The 21,455-nt window shown below is 32.3% G+C and overlaps 1 protein-coding gene across 1 annotated transcript in view; it reads left to right on the top strand.

The window, feature by feature from the left end:
• Positions 1-21,455, top strand: part of Lrp1b (LDL receptor related protein 1B) — a 1,807,788-nt gene that overhangs the window by 1,223,022 nt on the left and 563,311 nt on the right. The window contains exon 32 of the mRNA XM_015479144.2: positions 7,563-7,712. Coding sequence (XP_015334630.1) covers positions 7,563-7,712 — 150 coding nt within the window. The remainder of the gene's footprint in view (positions 1-7,562; positions 7,713-21,455) is intronic.

Below are 21,455 nucleotides of genomic sequence, written 5' to 3'. Positions count from 1 at the left end.
GATGTTTCCTTGCTTAATATAACAGTGTTCTGTTATTTATATGCAAGTACTACCATCATAGTGATTTTTATTATTTAGGAAGCACACTCAATATATAAAGACATGTAAATTGATGAAAATGTTAAGAATAGATTTCAAAAATAGCCAGAGGACTTAACAAGTAATTTATAATTACACATGCATGCATATAACTAATTTAAATTTATGATGTTTTCATCTAACTTCAAATGTTAAGTGAAATGAAAGGCTATTTTTAAAAATGGATATAAATTGTATACTCAATATGAATCACAAAACCTTCAGATCCATCTTCAAGAAGGTCATTGTCCAGTGAAGGAAACGTCACAGATAATTACAGACCTTTAGTAAGATCTTTAGTAGAGTAAAATAAAATGAAAATACTTAATATTTTTCATGTGTACTATGTGCTAGACATCATAAAGATAGTATCAGAGATAATGTGAACACAGAAGAAATAAATTCTTTGTGGGGAAGAAAAATAATGGAATGAGTTATAGCCAAATTAATGGTATTTTGAAATTTCAACAGAGCCTTGAAGAAAAAAAATACTTCTGTTTCTAAAAATTACGGATGAACAAGGGGTTTTCCTTTTTTTTTTTTTCTAGAAGAAAGGAAAACTAGGCATAAAATGCATGAGATAGTTGTTATGTGTAAAAAACTCTGAAGTTTTCCATATGAGTAGGGAAAAAGAAGGGAATGTTTAGCATTATATTGTGAATTTTAAAATATTTGGCATAATACAGTGCTTTTAAAATATTTTGTACCATCTTACTTATCACGCAATAAAACATTGTCTTAGTAAATTATAAAATTATAGATATTAAAGGTTTTGAATGTTTTTAAAATGCAACACTTCTCCAGAATCAGCTTGATATTGATTCTGACCTCTTCTCCTTTTTTTTTTTTTTGCATATGTTCTTCTCACAAGTCACATAATTTTTTGACAATCACCAAGTGCTAGGAATATTGTTTGTAAAATGTCTTACATGGGAGGAAGGAAACGATTCTGAAATCTTAGCTTGATAAGATAAGCAACAAGAATCAGTTTATGAACTTAGCTCAGTAACTGTATGTTGTGATGATTTCTTAAAATAGGGTGAATTGAGAAGGGTGATTTCAAGGAAAAAATAGATCAGTTCAAGATAAGGGCAACATACTCAACTAAAGGTTGATAGTATTCTTTTTAAAAATGAAAACATGTATTCAGATTTTGTTTCATTTTCTTTAGTTGTAGATGGACACAATACCTTTTTATTTTATTTATTTTATTTTCATGTGGTGCTGAGGATCGAACCTAGGATTTTGCACGTGGTAGGCAAGCGCCCTACCACTAAGCTGTGACCCCAGTCCTTATTTGATGATAATTTTAGAGTTGCTTGCAGTTATTAAAAATAATTCAGGATTTCTCATGTGTACCTTATTCAATTTTCTCCAATTAGAACATTATGCAAAACCATAGTGAAATACCACAACCAAGTTATTGACCATAATTCTATCTAAATTTCATGTTTTCTTATATTAATTTCTGTGTGGTTGTTTAATTAGGCTATACAATTTTATCATGTGTGTAGATTCCTGTGTCTACTACTGTGATCAAAATCCTGAATAATTTCAACACCATATGATCCTTCACATATCTATGCTGTGGCCTCATCTATTTCCCTCCTGTACTTAACATCCACCTCATTCTTCTCCACATGTCTGTCTCCAGTTCTTGTTGCTTATCTTGTCACATTAAAAGTGTTTTATTAGTCGAACCATACAACATGTGACCTTGGTAGATTAGTTTTTTTCATTTCACATATTTCCCTGGAGAGTCACTGAAATTATTTCATGTATCAATAATTTGATTCTTTTTGTTGTTGAATAATATCCCAAAATATGAGTGCAGCACAGTAAATTTAACCATTCTCTTACTAAAGGACAGCTAGATGATTCTCTGTTTTTACTATTACAAATAAAGCTATAAACATTCATGTGCAAGTCTTTTCATGAACACAACTTTTCATTCATCTGGGATAAATTCCTAGGCGTGCAGTTGTGGGGTCTGATGGTAATAGCATGCTGAGTTTTATAAGTCATTGCCAGACACTTTTCCAGAGTGGCTGTACCATTTTTTATTCCCAGAACCAGCAATGTGTCGGTGATCCAATTTTCTGCATCCTTATCATCATTTAGTATTCTAATTTTTAATTTTAGTCATTCTAACAAGTATATAGTGATATCTTACAATTTGTATTAAAATTTCTTAAGATGTTAAAAGTTTTTTCATGTGTGTGTTTTTTTTAACTGGTGTATTTTCTTGTGATGATATCCTTAGCTCATTTTCCAATTGAATTATTATTATTTTGTACCAGGGATTGAACCCAGGGGTGCTTACTTACAAGCCACATCCCAAGCACTTTTAACTTATTATTTGAGAAAGAGTCTTGTTAAATTTCTTAGGGCCTTGCTAAGTTGCTGTGCTTTGAACTTCTGATCCTCCTTCCTCAGCCTCTCAAGATGCTTGGGATTAATAGGTGTGCACTACTGTACCAGGCTCCAGTTGAATTTTTTGAGCTTAAATTTTGATAATTCTTTTGTGGATACTTGTCTATTATTGATATGTGAATTATAATTATGTTTTCCCAGACAGAAGCATATCTTTTATCACCTTTCACAGAACAAAAGTTTCAGTTTTGATGTTTGTTTTATAATCAATAAATATTAATTATCAATTACAGGTATATTCAGAGAGATAATCACAGGTTTTCAGATAGGATTTTACCTTAGGATGGAAATACATTTAAAAAAAACCCTGCACTGCTAATAAATAGCTAATATTAATTGAGTGCTTTCTATGTCCTGCCCCCCGCCCCATATGAGGCTGCTGTTCTTATTATAGCCACCTCACATGGTGAAGTAAGAGTGTACCCAGGCAAGCCTTCCAGAGGCACATAGCAAAGGTAATGATAGCAAAGGGTGATGCCTTATATTATTTGTGTTCACATCAGAGAGAAGCTGGGGGATGGAGCAGAGAATGCTTAGATTTCTCAGTAGATCTATTATTTGACTAACAGAATGTAGGTATTCTCAGGAGTTATTCAGCATTTCTTGAGAAAATAGTGAATAGGCAGTTAGATGCATGGTTTTCCCCTGTGAAGTAACTATCCTCTATCAGACCTAAAATTCAATATCTCTCAAATAATTCTGCCCCAGGAATAACCATGGCATTCTAGTGAACTCTGAAAAGATCTCCATTTTCTAGTATCCAGAATACTATAATTCTTTTACAGGTGTAAAGTAGGATGGAACTTTTTGGTATATTCTCTTTTTTTTTTTTTTTCTTTTTGGTAAATATATTTTCAGTGGCCAGTTTCTATAACTTTCACAATCCCAGAAGCTAAAGGATTTGTTTTGTACTTAAATTTTTAAAGATAGCAACAACAAAAATAATATTTAGAAGACTTTGATGTTATTTATATACCTATTTGGAGGACTTGAAATTAATCATCCAAATTTTAATGTCCACAGTATATCTTCTTCCTCACATGAATCTTTGCTGTTCCTTTTTTCTAAAGCTCTCACCGTTATAATGCTCTTTCTGTCAAAATTTAAAAGACTTATTGAGCTTACTAAAAATTCAAATTTGAAAGATTATAAAAATATGCAGTGGTTAAAAATAATTTCTTCAATTTTTTATTGTAAAATTACTTAAGAATAAAAAAACACTGATGCTTAGGGCCAGTCCAAAACAGTTAAATTATAATTTCTAGAAGTGGGACCCAAGGATCAGTATATATGAATGGTTTTATATAATTATAATTCACAGATAAAGATGAAACTTTTGAAGTAAAATTTGGTATGTGATGGAAAATATTTGGTCTTGCTATCTTTAGAAAGCCTCAATTTTAAATAAAAATACCTTTTAAATTTAATTCCATAAATTTAAATAAAAATACATTTTAAATTTAATTCCATACTACATATTATATTGATCTGACTTTGACTCACTTAAAAAATGAATTAGCCACATAAAATAAAGTCTTACTTCTTAATTGTAACACAATTTAAGGTGTTTTTAGTAACATGGGTTATATAGCTAAATTATCTTATTTAAAACCATTATGTAAATACTTCTTATATAAATTTGCAAGTTATTTCAGTTACAAGATAAACTATATAATGTTAATAAATTGAGTGTTCTAAAAATAAGCTGATCTGTTTAAAGCAAAATGTTCAAATAAAATAATATATTATTATTATTAATAGTATATATTAAAATAGTCTTTGGCTTAAAGTAAGGAATGTAAAACTTAAAGCATATGGATTAAATATGTTTTTATAAGAATACTAAAATGGGTTTACAAAGTAATTTGCCTTTTAATAAAGACTTTTCAATTTAGATGATGACTTCTTTCTTGTTTCATTCAGTTATTAAATTGCTTTATCTGTATATCCTTATCTCATAATCAGATTCAGATGATTTTAAAAATTAATAAATATGTCTTGAAGAATAAAATTATATTACTACTGGTATATTCTTCATATAGGTCCTATAATCATTTGTAAGATTTTTAAATCTCAATCACTCTAAGGCCCTCTATCATAGAATTATACTTCTATGCATAGGATCAAGGGAATTTTTAGAAATTTGCTCACATTTGACTTATTTTCTCATGGCTATTGAATTAACATTTTAACATGGCTGAGAAGTTCCAATTTGCATTAAAGAACAATTAGCCCACTGCTTTGTGATTTATCTTTTGAAATATTAGCACAACAGAGATCTGATCCATTATTATTTTAATATATGTTCAGTTAATTCTTCAGTATTGATGGGACTGAGCATATGATATTAACAAGGTCAAAAATCTATGATGTAAAAATATTTAAACCAATAAACTTTATAAGTATGTGCTTTTAAACATGCATGTATCAATTAATATAAAGCACATTTTTATCAATTTCTTAAATTTATAGTAATTTCTTAATTTATAGCTTTGTGGAGGATTTCAATTCTATTTTATAAACTAGGGAATAAATGTACTCAAGAATATTTATAGGTAAAGTAATATATTTAACAGGAGAAACTATATGGAGTTCTAGGTAACACTTATCTCACGCACATAGAGATTAATATAGAAACTTTAGATGTGTTTATTTTGTGAATTACAAAACTACTGTTCTAAAACTATTCACTCTTCTAATTGATGTAGAAATTCAAGCCATACTAGGTGGACCAATTGAATTGCTGCTGTTTCTTTTCAAATTGTCACAGTTTCTGGTTACAAGTAGTCCTTCAAAAATTTCAGTTGTGAGCATAACTCTGCTAGGGAGAACTCCTTGAGATAATTTATAATTTTCATAATGAACTTAATTAAATAATCTATTTACTCTATGCTCATGAACTGTATTTTCTCTTCTAGGTATCACACTAGACAGTGATAATAATAAACTGACTTTGTCACAGAAACTTTCCTGTGTGCATTTGTGGTCCAAAAGCAAAGCAGTTGAGTAATAGACCTTGGCGATCTCTGACCCAATATATGTAACTTCCCTGTTCTGTTTAATTCTGCTTTAATATAACATGAGTTAGAGAAGAGAAACTGCAGGGTATTAGGTGGATGATAAGGTTCTGACACTGTAGGTTAATTTGGAGTGAGATATGAATGCACACTGTCTTCCGAAAAAAGAGGTTAATGTAACTTAAACAAATGTATTCCCTAAGAAAGGTTAGACAAGAATATTAATTTAAATAATCCAGCTGAAAGAATATAATAGATAAGCTTATCAAAGTCAGGGGTAAAGCTAAAAGTATAAAAGCAATTCCTCTATAACGACTGGCGATGGGTCACAAATCTGACTCTTTGGTTTCTTTGCAGCAAAAGCAAAGAGAGAAATATGGCCAGTTAAAATTTTATATTTTGCACATATGGTTTTTCCTGGCATGGAGCCCTGAAAGAAATTTCTCCCAGGGGTCCTTGGATAAAGAGGTCATCGTATAATATACTGCTTTCCGACACTGTATCCTGGGAAGTCTAACAGGTTTCCTTATGTCTACTTCTTACAACATCTTTCATTCAAACCAAAGGCACAGTGCCAAAGCCCAATTCAGCAAAGAACATCAAGGAGGGACAAAAACACAGAAATCTGAAAATGCAGTTGTCTGATGGTTTAGCTTGATTGAGAGGTACAATTTAGAATACCCATGGGCATAGATAAACCACATAATTTTAAAGGAATTCTCTATAATATATATGTTCATTCAACTCCTGGCAAAATTTGGCAACAGTAATGTATGATAGGTCAAGATCATTGTACTGTCATGTGTAACTAATTAAAACAAAACAAAACAAAACTATATATATATATATATATATATATATATATATGAAATATTGGAGTTGTATTTTGTGCAATTAATCTGTAATACATATATTCTCTATTTCTGATAAAAGATGAAGTTGTGATCATGGCTATTAGACAACTAAGCTAAAGACAAAACCAGTTGCTTCTTAGAAAATTTAGTGATCTGAATTTGGATTTATCTACTACATGAAAGGGTGCATTAAGGTGATTTAGGTAATTGCAGAATAACTAAACTTTCCCTCATAAAATTGAATGTTAAAGGTTTTCACCCTCATGGTATTACATCAAGCAATATGACAATGGTAATTTTTATTTGATTTTATTTCCTTAGTATTTCCTTAGTAATTAAATTTAATTTCCCTCTCTCGTCATTGAAAAAATATCCAAAAACTATATCCCTGCAATTTCTAATTATATGCATTGTGATTTTTTCTGGTGAAACTTCTAGTATTCTATTAGCAAAGCTTATCAAAAATCAGGAAATAACTGAAATAGTCTATAAAATTGTTGGATTATTTCTACTGGTTAAAACTGGTTGGGTAAATCAGTGCCACTCTGATTTGCAACTCCCTGTAGATAGGAATTAATTAGGCTATGTTTGCACATCTCTGGGTGCAATTGAACCTATGTGGTTTTCTCCAGTCTTCTTTACTTCCTTCTTCTCTTTCCTTTTAATTTTTTAAAGAAAGCTATCATTTGTGCTTTCTTCACTTTATCCTTTGAGTGAGCGCCAAGGAACTTCTTGTTGGTTTTATGCCTCGGTACTTGTCCACATATGCTTTTACAGAGTAGTTCTGGGTCACAGAGGCCTACATGGAACCACAGAGATATTGTTATAATGTGGATTGTGATCTTGGTGAGCATGCCAATAATACTGTAGATATGTCCTGAGAATACAGATTTCTTAACTGCTTTTGGTACTATTCTCTTATCTGTAATATGGAGCTGTCAGTCCTCTCAATGTCACAAAACTTCTCTGATAATCAATAGACATTGATTAGGGGCTTATAAGATTATCTTTTCTATCCAATTAAGACAGTATATCACTATTTTCCTATTAGCCAAGTTTTAACTTTAAGGCAAATATCTGAGCTTTTAACTCATTTCTTCCCCACAAATCCAGTGGTGCTCAGTGAATATTGCTATTCAAGTGATTGCTATTATGTTTATGTTGTATAATTTAATTACAGGTCTATCGATAGACTATGTGGAAAACAAGCTTTATTGGATCAGTTCGGGAAATGGAACCATAAATAGATGCAACCTGGATGGTGGTAATTTAGAAGTAATAGAGTCAATGAAAGAAGAATTAACAAAAGCTACAGCCTTAACTATCATGGGTAAGTGTAATGATTCTATAGCTAGGATGCTTCTTATTGATTGGAGGTTGATTAATTGTGACCTATTAAAAGCTTGGGAAAGTTACTGCTGCATTAACACCAAAAACACATTCAAATTGCACATCTTTATGAGAAGTTCTTTTTTTTTTTTTTTTTCAGCTTTAGAAAACAGACTCATAAGACTACCCAGATTAGGAATTTAGTGCTGCTAGCAATACTAACTTTTTACCATGATTGGTTCTTGGCTTACTGTGACTGGTATTTTTTGATGGTTCTTTTCTGGCTGTATTGCAGTGTTCTGAAGAGTAAGAACCTTGCATTTTCATCATAGTACAGTCAAATTTGCTTCATTTTTGTTTTTAAAGCATAGCTTCATCCACATAGATAATTTGAAAAATAAGGGAACAGGGTCAATTTGACCAATGAACATAAGTTAATGAAATTATCCTCTCAACCCAATAATTCATCCTTAACTTTAGAAATGAACAGAGGTTTTACTGATTTCAGTTTCATTCCCATGCCTTTTGTTCAGTTTTCAGGAAATAAAGGGGCCTGGAACATAAGTGATCAGGAATCTAAAAGAGAGGAATGTTTTCCTTAGAACAATTAAAGAACTTCTACCATATTGCATGGAAAACCAGTTTTTGAAATGTAAACTTTAAAAAAATAATAATAATTTGCATTTTTAAAAATATATACAAGTGAATACCAATAAGAAATACTCTTTGGTGAGGATGGCTCTGTTTTTGGCAGGCTTTCAGCTAAAGTTCACGGTGAGTCAGATATGAAGACTAATATTTTATATAAATATCAATAGTTACATTTTGTTACAGGATATCAGAAAAATTTCTTTATATTTGCAATTCCTAATGTGGTGATATAATCAGGATAACTTATACTACTATCAAAAGTCAGTTCTAATATATTTTTAAGTTTTATTTATATAGATAAGAAATTAGATCTTTTAATTCTATATATCCTATATTCTGTAATTTTAGCCCTTTGACCATTTCCCAGATTTAATATGAGCTTTTTTGGGGGGGAAGTTGGGTAACTAGGGATTGAACTCAGGGCACTCAACTACTAAGCTACATCCCCAGCCCTATTTTGTATTTTATTTAAAGACCAGGTCTCACTGAATTGCTTAGCACCTCGCAGTTGCTGAGGCTGGCTTTGAACTCATGATCCTCTTGTCTCAGCCTCCCAGCCACTGGGATTACAGGGATATGCCACTGTGCCAGACTAATATATGCTTTTTTTTTGGTAACAATTTTCAGTAGTATATGTTTATGAGTAACTAGTTATTAATGGAAAAGGGTGAAAATTCATTTTCATAATCATTAACAATATCTGGCCAAAAGTAAAAAAAAGTTTGGATTAAAAAGATTACATATCTTACACAAAAATTTGTGTAAGAAAGAATGAGTCTCCTTTTTTATTTTGAAGGAGAGAAAATGCATATATTAACTAACCATTAATGGCTCAAGTGATCTCTATGTCATTTTTATAATTGGGATGTACAGATATTAACTATGTGTGCCCATGTTACAAAGTTGTGAGAATTGCTTGTGAGATGTATGGGAAATACTTTTTTAAAAGTTTAGTTCTGTGCAAATGTATGATTTGAAATGCTATGCCCCCTGGTTCAATCTGTTAAGCCCTCTCCAGTTGTATCTCAGTGGACATTTTCAGATGTGAGATGTGATGCTGCAGCAGCTGTTTCAGTGCCTTTTTTTGTGGTTGTAGTTTTTTTTAAATTGCTCTTCAGCTCTGTTTCATGAAGTTTTTCTTTTCAGTTTCTTAGAACCTAAATTTTTAAAAAAATAGTTTTTCTCCTCTAGATGAGAAACTGACGTGCATAAATCAAATCAATTTAATTAATTTATTTTTTTTAAATATTTATTTTTTTTAATTGTAGTTGGACACAACACCTTTATTTCACTTGTTTATTTTTGTATGTGGTGCTGAGGATCAAACCCAGGGTCTCGCAGGTGCGAGGTGAGCACTCTACTGCTGAGCCACAACCCCAGCCCCAATTTAATTTACTTTTATTTTTAGTCTTTGGGCAATTCCTATGCCGTTCATTTAGCAATATGTTGACATTATTCTCATGTGTGTGTCCAGAAGCTACACACACACACACACACACACACACACACATATTGTAACTGATAGTTGTGTTATTTTAGAGTAGTAGTTTATTTAGAACTGTTCTTTAACATCTATAATACTATTTTAAAAATTGTGTTTGTATTTTATTCAGCTTTGCCAAATTAACAAGAACATTTATTTTATGTGTATTTTTGCATATCTTAAACCACTTGAATAAAAATAAACAGATTAAACTCAAAAAGTGGTTGAATAATCACATTATGTTTTCAAAAATTGAATTCCATTATATTTTTTAAATCAACCCAAAATAGCAAACAATCTAAAATAACCCAGTAAATTACAGGAAACCTGTTAAAAGTCAGACAAAACATTTCAAGGATATTCGTTGAATTTTAGTGAATATGTGTATATTATATATGGTGTGCAATATATAGAATTTACATATGGAAGTGTATAATAAAAATATCTATAAAAACCATGACCTTGAAGAAAAATTTAAGACTTTATTAAGGTTTATTTCCCCTAATATGAATGCTAAGACTCTGTTCTAATGAGGAAGTGAATGCTAGCTTTACAGAACTTAATGATATGAATAGTTTCAAAAATGGATCAGGGAGTCCTTTTTAGCAAAAAAAGAAAGTCAGATGTTTTTGCACACTGTCAGAATGGAAGAAAGTTTGGGTGAAATCATAATGTATATAATGTGACAATGTTTTGAATCTGATACAGCATCAGCTGTTCATGGGAACCTGCTTTTGTACAATTTAAAATCTACAACAAGTACATGGTTATACATATATACTTCCCTAGGCCACTACAATGTAATTAAACCTAAAAATGAAAATAAATACAAAAAAAATCTATGAAGGCCTGTACTGCCAACATACTACCTGGATATATCAAATACTTCTAGCAGTTCAGGTGTTTAAAATATAGAGAACACAACCAAAGAGAGATAAGGCAGGAATCTCTGTGAAGTTTCCTGGAAAACTCTGAACTCTCCTTTCTGTTCAGACTTCCTTTCCTTTACTCTGAAACTCTACTCTTTCTCTTTGAGAATGGAAGAAAAGGGTGATGACTGCTTCCTGCTGAGGATGAATATTATGGCCACAAAAAGGCAATAAAAAAGTAAAACAGAGCAACCTCACACTATCCACGGGATTACTGATGATGGCAGTTACAAATGTTTAAAAATAAAATTGCCTAGAGTGCTACTGAAATTATATATCCAGAAAACAAAAAAACAATTGTGCTGTGAAGGGATTCCTACATACAAGTGTATGACAGCTTCCCAGAGACACTAGATAAGCAAAGGATAACAAACAACTGGGAGTTGGTGTTCACTAAAATTTAAGAGAGCTTTTCCTAAAACTAATGTAGAAATGTCTTAACACAATTTTAATCAATTATTAATCTTTGATGATTATAAATTGTAATGCTTGGGGTTCCCAGTTTTCTTGAAATAGTAAAATCGAAATAAATGAAAAGAATTTCGAAATTTTAAAGTTAGAGAAAGTAGAAGGTAATACCCAGGAAATACCCAGATCAAAATAAAGCAATTAATTGATGATTCTATCAATCCTCAAACCCCAAGAATGAGATCATTTCAAAAATACTTTTATATTTCTCCCCTCAAGAAGTAGAGCTTCATTTCCCTCCTATTAAGTGTGGGTTGGACTTAATGACTCCTTTTTAATAAACAGAATGAGGTAAAAGGAATGATGTGTAACTGTGGAGACAAGGTCATAAAAGGCAGAAGATTTCTTGCCCTCCTTCTTGGATCACTCACTCTGAGCAAAGCCAGCTGCCACCTTATGGGGACAACCAAGCAACTCAATATGGAAGCACACACAGGAGGAAACAAGATCTCCAGCTAACCCCAAGTCAGTCAGTCATTTCAAACCAGGGGTCCTAGTCCTAGTCAGGATTTCAAAGGGCTAAAATGAAAGGCAATAAGATCAATTGCACCTCAAAGGAAACTCCAAACCAGAACCACCTACATAACTATCCCAGATTTCTGACTCTTAGAGAAATCATGTGAGATAACAAATACTTTTTGTTTTAAGATGCTAAGCTTTAGGGTAATTTGTTATATAGCAATAAATAACTAATTAATATATTACTCCATCCCCAGAGTGCTCATTTATTTGTGAACAATCTTAAATATGAATGCTTAGTAAAGTCAGACAGACTATAAATATGTAAGTTCAGTCAGAGTAACATGAGGGTGAGGGAGAATGGAGTGCAGGCTTCAATAGCTGGACTCACCTGGAGGGGTGGGAAGTGTGATAAATGCCCCATGTGAGGTAGAAAACCTCTCAACTCCACTCATTTTTACTCTAAAGAACATAAATCTTTTGTGACAAATACTTCATTAAAAGAAAAGCAAGCAACCCAGACTTTCATTTAAAAACTCACAACTTTTAAAGGTTAAGATCAATTCTTTCTAGAAAAACACCACACAGGCTAACACACTGTATAGGCTGACTGCAATGGCCGACAGTGTACAAGCCAAGACAACTGCTACCACAACTCCCTGTTGTTCATTTGGTCCTCAAACCAGTTGCCACCTCCAATTTGCTCATTCTTTATATGGTGATATTGAATTGCTTAGAGAAGAAAAGTTGAGATGGCCAATACCTAGCTGTGCCATTGCAAGGGATTTGGGGGGAAATTAAAACATCACCTGGCAGAGCAGTAGAGGATAGTTTATATGATTTCTCTCCAAGGTTTTATGATCCTCTCTGGCCAGACCTTGTATTCTGCCTAAGTATATGAAGAAGAACACACCAACATGGGGTCTACCTCTTAACTGAGTAGAGTTAGTACCACCAACTCTTGGCAAAGAAATGCAATTGATAGATGTGAATCTTGCATCCCTACCAACGAAGATTATCCAATGACATTTATTCTTTAATTCATCAAGAAATGTGTACTATTGCCTACTGTATGTGCCAGCCACTGATGTATATAGTGGCAAGAATACCGACTTCACCAAGGCTTCACAGTAGCATGGAGGAAAGACAATAAAGAAGATAAATAAGAAAACATATAGCCTGATAGTTAAGTGTAAGTGGAAAATAACTGAGCAAAAAGATAAGGAAATACATGTGGTAGGGATGAAATATTAGATGGAGTAGCCCCCCCCCCCCCAAAAAAAAAAGATCCTTAAGATAGTAACCTCTGGGTAAAGGTTTGAAGTAATAGCAAGGGAAGTTTGCAGGAATGCTGTGTGAACTAACAAGAACCTCTTCAGTTATTTGCTTATTTTGCAGTTTTTATGTCATCATTAAGTGCTTTCATTTAAAAAAAATATAAAAGATATATAATTACATTGAAATAAATCTTTCCATATGATTTCTGTAGCTTACCAGGTTAGACATCTTTTAAGTTTGTAAAAATTCAAACAGAGGTTTTTTGTGCGCTTCATCTGCTCTCCAGTGACTTGGCAAGTTCACTTGGTCAGATGCAATTGACACTTTGTATACAATGACTGTTTGATGAGACTCTTAACACCTTTCAGGTTCCTGACCAGCCTACAACTTTGAACATCAAATTCCTCCCCATTTCTAAAGGTGCTCTTGTCGATTGTCTTTCTCAACTGTCAGACATTGCGAATACAATAGCTTCTGCTTTCAAATAGAATAGCTGGTAGCTCCAAAGTGACATCTACCACTGTTTCTCTTAGATATTTTTTTCTCAGAATTTAGTCAGTTCTTAAGAGATTTTTCTTTTATAAGTATACTTCAGGTTCATGACATAATGATACTCTAAAACAGCTTCCTACATGGTTTTGAAGGAGTTTGTGTAATGAAATAGTGTAGAGTTAACTATGTAACTATGTAACTGATAGACACTTAGCTTTCAGATACAGGCCTTTTTGTTTCTTTTTATTCACCTTATTCTCACATTTTTAAACATTGCCCTATTTATCAATACCTGCCTGAGCTAATGAAGTAAAAACTAAAATTAATCAAGCTTTACTTTACTATTAAGTGCCTTTGTGAGAAGGAGGCTAAAACTGTTCATTAAAATTAGGATTTATCAGTTGTTTGTGGATTTTGACGTGCTATTCCTTTTCTCTTTCTACCTATATAGTGTAAGAGCAGACTGCCTATATTATGTTTAAATTGGAGAGAAAGTTATAAAAATCAACTCATGAAGCTGAGAGAAAATACACATATAAAACAAATGTAATGGCAAAGATAGGCTTTTTGTTAATTGGAGAAAAGTAAATGGAATTCAGATAACTTCACTTTATTTGCATTTTGTGCTTTTAGAGTATGCAAGAAAAGACTTAGTAGGATATATCAACCATAGATTACAAGAAAAAGTGCATATATTAAATAAATATGAAGTCCTTATGTCTATGAGAAAATTATTAAAATTTGTGGATTTCATGCTCAGAAAATGGTTTAATCACAGCTCCTCCCGATGAAGTCCATCACAATATGTAGTATAGTAATTAATCAAGATTTTTTTTTTTTGAAGCCAGGAGTTTGAGTCCTCAGTAGTATTAAGGCTATGAGATTGGATTCAACTCTTCTCTCCATCCTCACACTTCTGAGCTACTATTCATTGTTCTCTTCTAGTCTATTGCATGTACTGTTACTACCATTTAAATTCCATTGTGTATCTAATTTTGTTGTTAATATTTATTTTGCTGTATGATCTGTGGGTATTATACTAACCCTTACGTTTATAGATAAGGATTCCAAAATTATCATTGCATTTTATTCTTGATGATTAAGGGTGTATGTGTATATATATATATGCTTATGTCTTTGTTTGGGCTTTTGTAACAAAATGTTATAGACTGGCTTATAAAAATAGCAAATTATTTTTTTTCTAACAGTTCTAGAGTCTGAAAGTCTGGGCTTAGGGTACTAGAATGATCAGGTTCTCATGAAGACCTTCCGGACTGTAGACTGTTGACTTATTATATTTTCAGAATGGAAAGTAAATGAGAAAAAAAAAAGGAGCAAGACAATGAGACTTTCTGGGGCCCCTTTTACACTGGATTAATCCTATCTATCTATGGGGGCTCTGCCCCCATGAACTAATTACCTCCCACATGCCTTACTTCCTAGAGCCATCACACTAGGGCTAGGGCGCCAACATGTGAATTGTGTGGGGACACATTCAGTCCAGTATATAGATGCTCATCTATCCATTATGCATACACCTTTATCTATTTACCTATCTACATACATATATATAAATTGTTATATATGTATAAAGATACACATATATATAAATTAACACAAATGAATTAGGAGTCCTCATTATATGATTAACTCATGGGCATTTAGGATTAAATAGAGATAAAATTATCATTTTATCAAGTAGGAAAATTATATTTTAGGTAATAACCAACCACATAATTTGGGACAGTCAGTGAATTCTAGGCCTTCATTTTGTATTCTGTGAAATTGTGAAGCTTGAAAACAGCAGCTACTGTGTTTTAATCTTGCCTGAGTTTACTCATGATGTGTTGATCCAGGGTGCAAGAAGTAGTTTTATTTTATTTTATTTATTTTTGTGTGTGGTTCTGGGGATTGAATTCAGGGTTTTTATATGCTCAGGTAAGTTCTCTATCACTGAAAGTACTTTTAAATAAAGTGGTTGAATCAACACAGAGGAGATGATAAAAAATTAAAAAGATGCATTTAATTTGTGAAGTTTATCCAAGTTTCTATTAACCTGTTTTACAAATTAGGCAAAATAATTTAATTTTGAATTTTAGTTGAAAATTTGGTGGGTGTTTACAAAAGAAAATTGATAAGTTCTTGTCCTTGAATAGGTTTGTACTTTCTATAAGCATCTGTTACCATCACTAACACCCATCTAATCTTAGAATGTATTGTAATTGGCCTAGAATTTCTGTACAGAACCTTGAGCCACAGTTAAAAAAAAAAGAATTTTTATAATTATAAAAGTTTATATAATTACCATGAATACTTAATCTCTCTGAGTTGGAATTTTATGTTATCAGCCCAACTTAATTATATTACACTATTGATCTGTTTCAAGAAGCAATTTGCCAGAAGTAAGCATAATAAGTAAATATTAGAGAGATATTTATTTTTGGCTACTATTGGGATCTACAGAGGAAGGGAAACAGGCATGTTCTCCATGTATTTTTAGTCTTTTGTCAGAAATAGATAAATAGATTTAGCCCTATAATAAGTGAAAATTGGCTTCTGTTGATTTGATTATGTACAAGATATTTGTTTTAAATCAATGTTAACAAACTAACCTAATTATCTGTCCTTTAGGGAGCCCTTGAAAGGTTTTAGCAAATCTAACCCATAAGGACATTTGTTCATACTTTATTTAGGCTTACCTCAGGAACTCAAATTCATCATGATAGCTGCTATGAAGATTCACAGCACATGGATAATTTGCTCATGGGAAAATAAAGGCTGTCAGATTAAAATGCTCTTAGACATCATCTGAATATCAGAGAATGTCATATTCATTTGCTTAAGAATGAATACAGTGTTAATATTGTTGGGGATTAATTGTTTCAAATGTTCTCACTAGACTTTCTTTGACAAAGCCTAACCTCTCTGCTAACTGAAAGACTCTTGAGTCACAGTTAATGGCAAAAATTAATTTTCACCTACAACACAAGCTCTCAGCTGGTTTCTCAATGTAACACTCTTAAAATTTATACCTGTATTCTATTTCAGCAAGATATTATTTAGCATGATAAATAATGTTAGGACTTATTAAAAATAAAGCATGTCTAGTATTCAATTTGCATACTTGTTATGAATTTCATCAGATATATACTTTAAAAACTATGATAGACAAATTAAAAATAGGCATATAATAAACAACCTAGTAAGACTGGCATGCAGAAATCATCAAGTCTTTTTTCTACTTTACTTGCTAAGATAAATTACTATGGCAAGTTGTCATGACATCTATGGGACATTATAAATGATGACAAGTGACAAGCTGGGGGTCTGAGGCACTTAATCTTGTTAAGATCCGCAGACTGAGCTCTTGCAGGTTCTCACTGAAGTCTAGTCTGAAAGGATTCTATATGGTGCCTTTTAGCAGTGGGGCATCTGATAACTTGGAAGTTCTTTCCTGTAATAGTCCACCTTAAGGAGTTATTTCTTCTGTTTTATATGATGCAAATCCATTTTATATGTTGTCAAATGTAGATTGTATTTTATGAAAGGTCACTAAATTTCTCTCTCCCTCTGAATGTGAAAAGGGCTGAAACTTAAAATTTCAAAGAGTCTGTGCTCTTATGAGATCCCCCTCTTATTTCCTTTTTAAAAAAATTCCTCCTTTTCTATCTAGATAGAAAAGACCTACCTTAGGCCTCCATTGCCTTTCTTTCTTTCTTTTTTTCTTTATTCCTCTCTTCCTTTTTTCTTTTTCTTTGCAATTTTTTAATTAGATAAAAGTTTTAATTTTCTACATTCTCATTTTCTGAAAGTAATTTGAGCCAAGCACATTCTCAAACATCTGTTACTCCTATGGGTGTCAACTATGACCCACAGAAACACAGGAATTTTGAAAAGTGCCCAGCAGAGTACAAACAATGCATCTTTTTTATTGTTGTTATTGGTGGTGGTATTGTTTTGAGGAGTGGAGTCAATATAATGGTCTTTTGCATTTGATTATGTTTAAAATAAAAGTTTTAATGTTTAAATAATTTGATAAGCACTATCTTGCTATGGAGCAAAGAGACAATAGATGAAAATTGACTACACTTTGTCAGGGATTAGGTATTATGAGGGAACAAGGAAAGTTGTAGGATAATGCATGGGATTCAAAACACTATCAGGTGGGGAAGATAGACTGATACACATAAAAATGAACCTTACAAATCATAGCTTAAAAATGCAAGTGATGACTCCAAGTGTTTTGGGAGGGGCCTCCATGATGAGGCTGCAATTGAGACTGGCCCTGAGAAAAGCTAGAATGGGAAGAGAGCTAGAGGAGAGGTGGTGATGTTTTTGTGCTGGAGATTGCAAGAGGCAAAAGGGCGCACAGTGAAGGGTGCAGCTTGCCCAGCTTGAAGGTGCTATGTACTTTCTCTTTCCCCTCTTCTAAAATAGCGCCCTGTTGAAAATTACCCCTTTGAGGACTATTTGAAATGAACTCAAATTTGTAAGGTTGACTCTCATCTGTTTCCTCTTTTGTAAAAAAAAAAAAAAAAAAAAAAAAAAAAAAAAGGAATGTAATGCCAGAATACAACATAAATCAAAATCAAGGGGAAAATAATTTTTAAAAATCTATGCACAAATGCTTGGGTACAATAAGATTTGAACAAACCAATGCCTTTACTATGTAAAGAATCTCTGGCAATGAAATCACTAAAAGTTCATTGACACAAGAGTGCTGTATTGGAAACTCTGGAATAACCATTAGAATTGATGATGGTTTTACTTTTCCGAAATGGTGAACACCATCTTTAGTAATAAACATTTTAGTAACAAACCTGTAGAATATGCCTTATACTTCAATATAAAATAGAATGCAGTTAAGGGTTCAGAGATACCTATTGATATAGCTGATATTCCCAATAGTCATGTAGGAAATAGAACAATTTTTATTTTCAGTATGCTGCAAAGTGTACTGAAGGGGTCTTATACTTGACCCCTTGCCTACTAAATGTCACTGATACTCCCTGGTGTATTTTGGTTTTGTTTCTTTTAGTTTTTCAGTACTGGGGATCTCTCTGGGGATTTTGGTAACTATAATGATCCTAGAATCTTCCTTAATTCCCTCAAGGGAATAAACACTGTCCACTGATAACTTCTGCAAAATTGCTCATTGAGTAGAAAGAAATTGAATTCCAGCTTCTGAAATAACTTCTTCTCTAATGTTCTATTTTCTGCTGTAATTCTGTAATTTCTCCAGACACTCAGCCTTGAGCTCAGAGGGGAACAAGACTGGTTTCCTTCCTTGATCTTCAAATATATTTTGATTTCCATGTTTTGCTTTCTTTTAAATATGATTAAAACCATTCTTATTTTGTTGTTGTTTTGAATCATGTATGTGTTTTCTTTCCCAAGTCTAGTTAAATATTTAATAACTTCTTGTCTGAGCTACAGCAGTAGCCTTTAAGTTTGTTCTCAATCTGTATCTGCGGTCTGCAAATTCCCATGACATGCTGTCATGGGATGTACAGTGGCACCACCAGTTTAGTCACTGTCAGAAGCTGAAATTAAGGCAACTGACTCTGAAATGCTCATTTTGCCTCATTTTTATTCCCTAAATCTTTTTCCCCAGCATTATTATTCTTGCTGGATAAATAAAGAAACTTAGGGTTAGAAACATTTATTATAACTCAGTACCATGAAACTTAAGCTCCAGTATCCTGGCTCAAGTCAAGTACTATTTCCACTAAAGAGAGCATCTTCACTTTTCACAACTCTGTCTTACTTTTCTTTCCTGTACCCTTTCTTCTGTCAGATGCCTTTCTGTTGCTGGTGTCTTGACTGCCTTCCAATGGGTGATATACCATCCACCCTTTAAGACATAGCTCAATTTTTCCCCAGTATGATTTGAAATCTTTCCCTCCTCTGAACCTATTTGTATTTTTGCTGATATAATGTATTTTTTTTTTTTTTGGTGCTGGGGATTTACACATGTGACCTCATGCATGCTATGTAAGTGCCTTACCCCTGAGCTGTATGTAATGAGTCCTGGAATATTTTTGTTTGTTTGTTTCTTATAATTTTCAGATGGAAATATGTCACAATTCACCATAACTTGGGACCATATTTTATTCACTCATGACTCTCATCAAGGTGCTTTGTATTTAATAATTTTTCAGTAATTATGAGAACATTTGAATAAATGAAATAATGACCATTTAGACACAAAAACATCTACCACTGTGATCAAAGTATGTTGCTGGTGAAAGTGTAATCTAGCAAAATATTTATTAAGGTTCAACACAGCCATTGATGAATTGAAATAATTATTAAAACAAATATTAAAATAAAAATTTAAAAATAAGGACTATAACTAAGAAGGAACAAAATTGAATAACAAGATCTATATTTAAAATATAGTCAATCATCTCTGTCACATATTATATGTACATAGAAAAACAAGAAAAGAAGACTTTTATTGGATGATACCTGTTTTTAAAGAAGCTAAACAGCTTAATGAAAGCAGAGGAAATCCAAAAAAAACATATATATATATATATATATATATATGATTTATAAAACAAAATAAAAACTTTGGTATTTGGAATGTTTTGAGTTAGTGAAGATAGCCTCACATTTGGGCCTAACAGCATTTTTCTGCTTAATAATATAGTCACTATTATAAATAAATAAATCATTATAGAATTTAATTTACAAATCTTTACTCCTATAGTTCTTATAGCAGTCCCATGAGAGAGGTGCCATGAGCCGTCCTCCCAGATGAGGCTCAGTTAGCCCAAGTTAATTGTGTACGGTTACATAGTTAATAAATAGCATATCACACTTTCTAATTTATTAGGCTTATATTTTAAATTCTATAATTCTTCTAGGAATTTGTCCTGTAGGAACACTCACACAAAGTTATGTTCTCTTTGAGATGTATGCAAAGAGTATTCTTTGCATCAATTCTTTAAATAACAAAAGCAAAATAAAAGGAGCCCTACACGCCAATTATAAAAGACAACCCAAATGACTCATAGATTCGTTTGTATATCTCTGTAGCGAATCCTTGCATGTATATCCATATAATGAAATACAATGCAGTTATTAAAAATGAGGTTGTCTTAACTTGGATAGCCATAACAAAATGCCATAGAATAGATGGCTTAAATAATATAAATTTATTTCCTTAGAGTTCTGGAGGCTGGAAAGTAGAAGGTCAAGATGGAGGCTGATTTAGTTCCTGATGAGGATTCTCTTAGTCCTTTGTGACATTTTTGCTTTACATAGAAAGAAGGAAACAAAATGTTCATTGTTTCTAACATACCCAACACAAGAACCCCACCCTCATGACCTCATCTAAAACTAATTCCTCCAAAGATCTGTTTTCAGATAATATTATACTGGAAAATATGACTTCGGCATAAAAATGGGGCAAAGGAAGGGTAGATATAATCAGTCCACAACACATTTTTATTTTGACTGGTTGTATGTTTATCCAAAATATACTTTAATTGTAAATAGCTAGGTTTTGAAAGCTGGTAAAGATTTCTTCAATTTTTATCACATATATACATTATTTAATAATGTATTCTTAACCCATGTGTTGTAATATTTATTTTAGTAACTATTATTTGGAGAACATGCACTCTATTCTGGACAATTTACACAAATTAGTGCTAACAGACACAGTAACCATGTAATGAAGTTTAAATGACTCCTGTATTACTTCTGAAAACCATGAAATGCCCAAGTTCAAAGATGGGTCTTTAACAAAAATCTCTGTAACTCCAAAGCTAGAGTTATTCCTACTACACTAGTGATTCTGAACCCTAGATAATGTTTCCTACCAGGGAAGTTTCCAGACATTTTGTATTATGACAGCCGCAGGGCTAAAGTTCCACTATTGTCATCTAGTGGGTAGAGAGTAGGAACTGGTCAACATCGTACGAGGTCTAGGACAGTTCCCTATAATAAATATTTGTGTCGAAATGTCAAAATA

Source organism: Marmota marmota, unplaced genomic scaffold, assembly GCF_001458135.2.
Source record: "Marmota marmota marmota unplaced genomic scaffold, marMar, whole genome shotgun sequence".
NCBI classification, from domain to species: Eukaryota; Metazoa; Chordata; class Mammalia; order Rodentia; family Sciuridae; genus Marmota; species Marmota marmota.
This window is presented reverse-complemented; position numbering and strand designations above follow the sequence as displayed.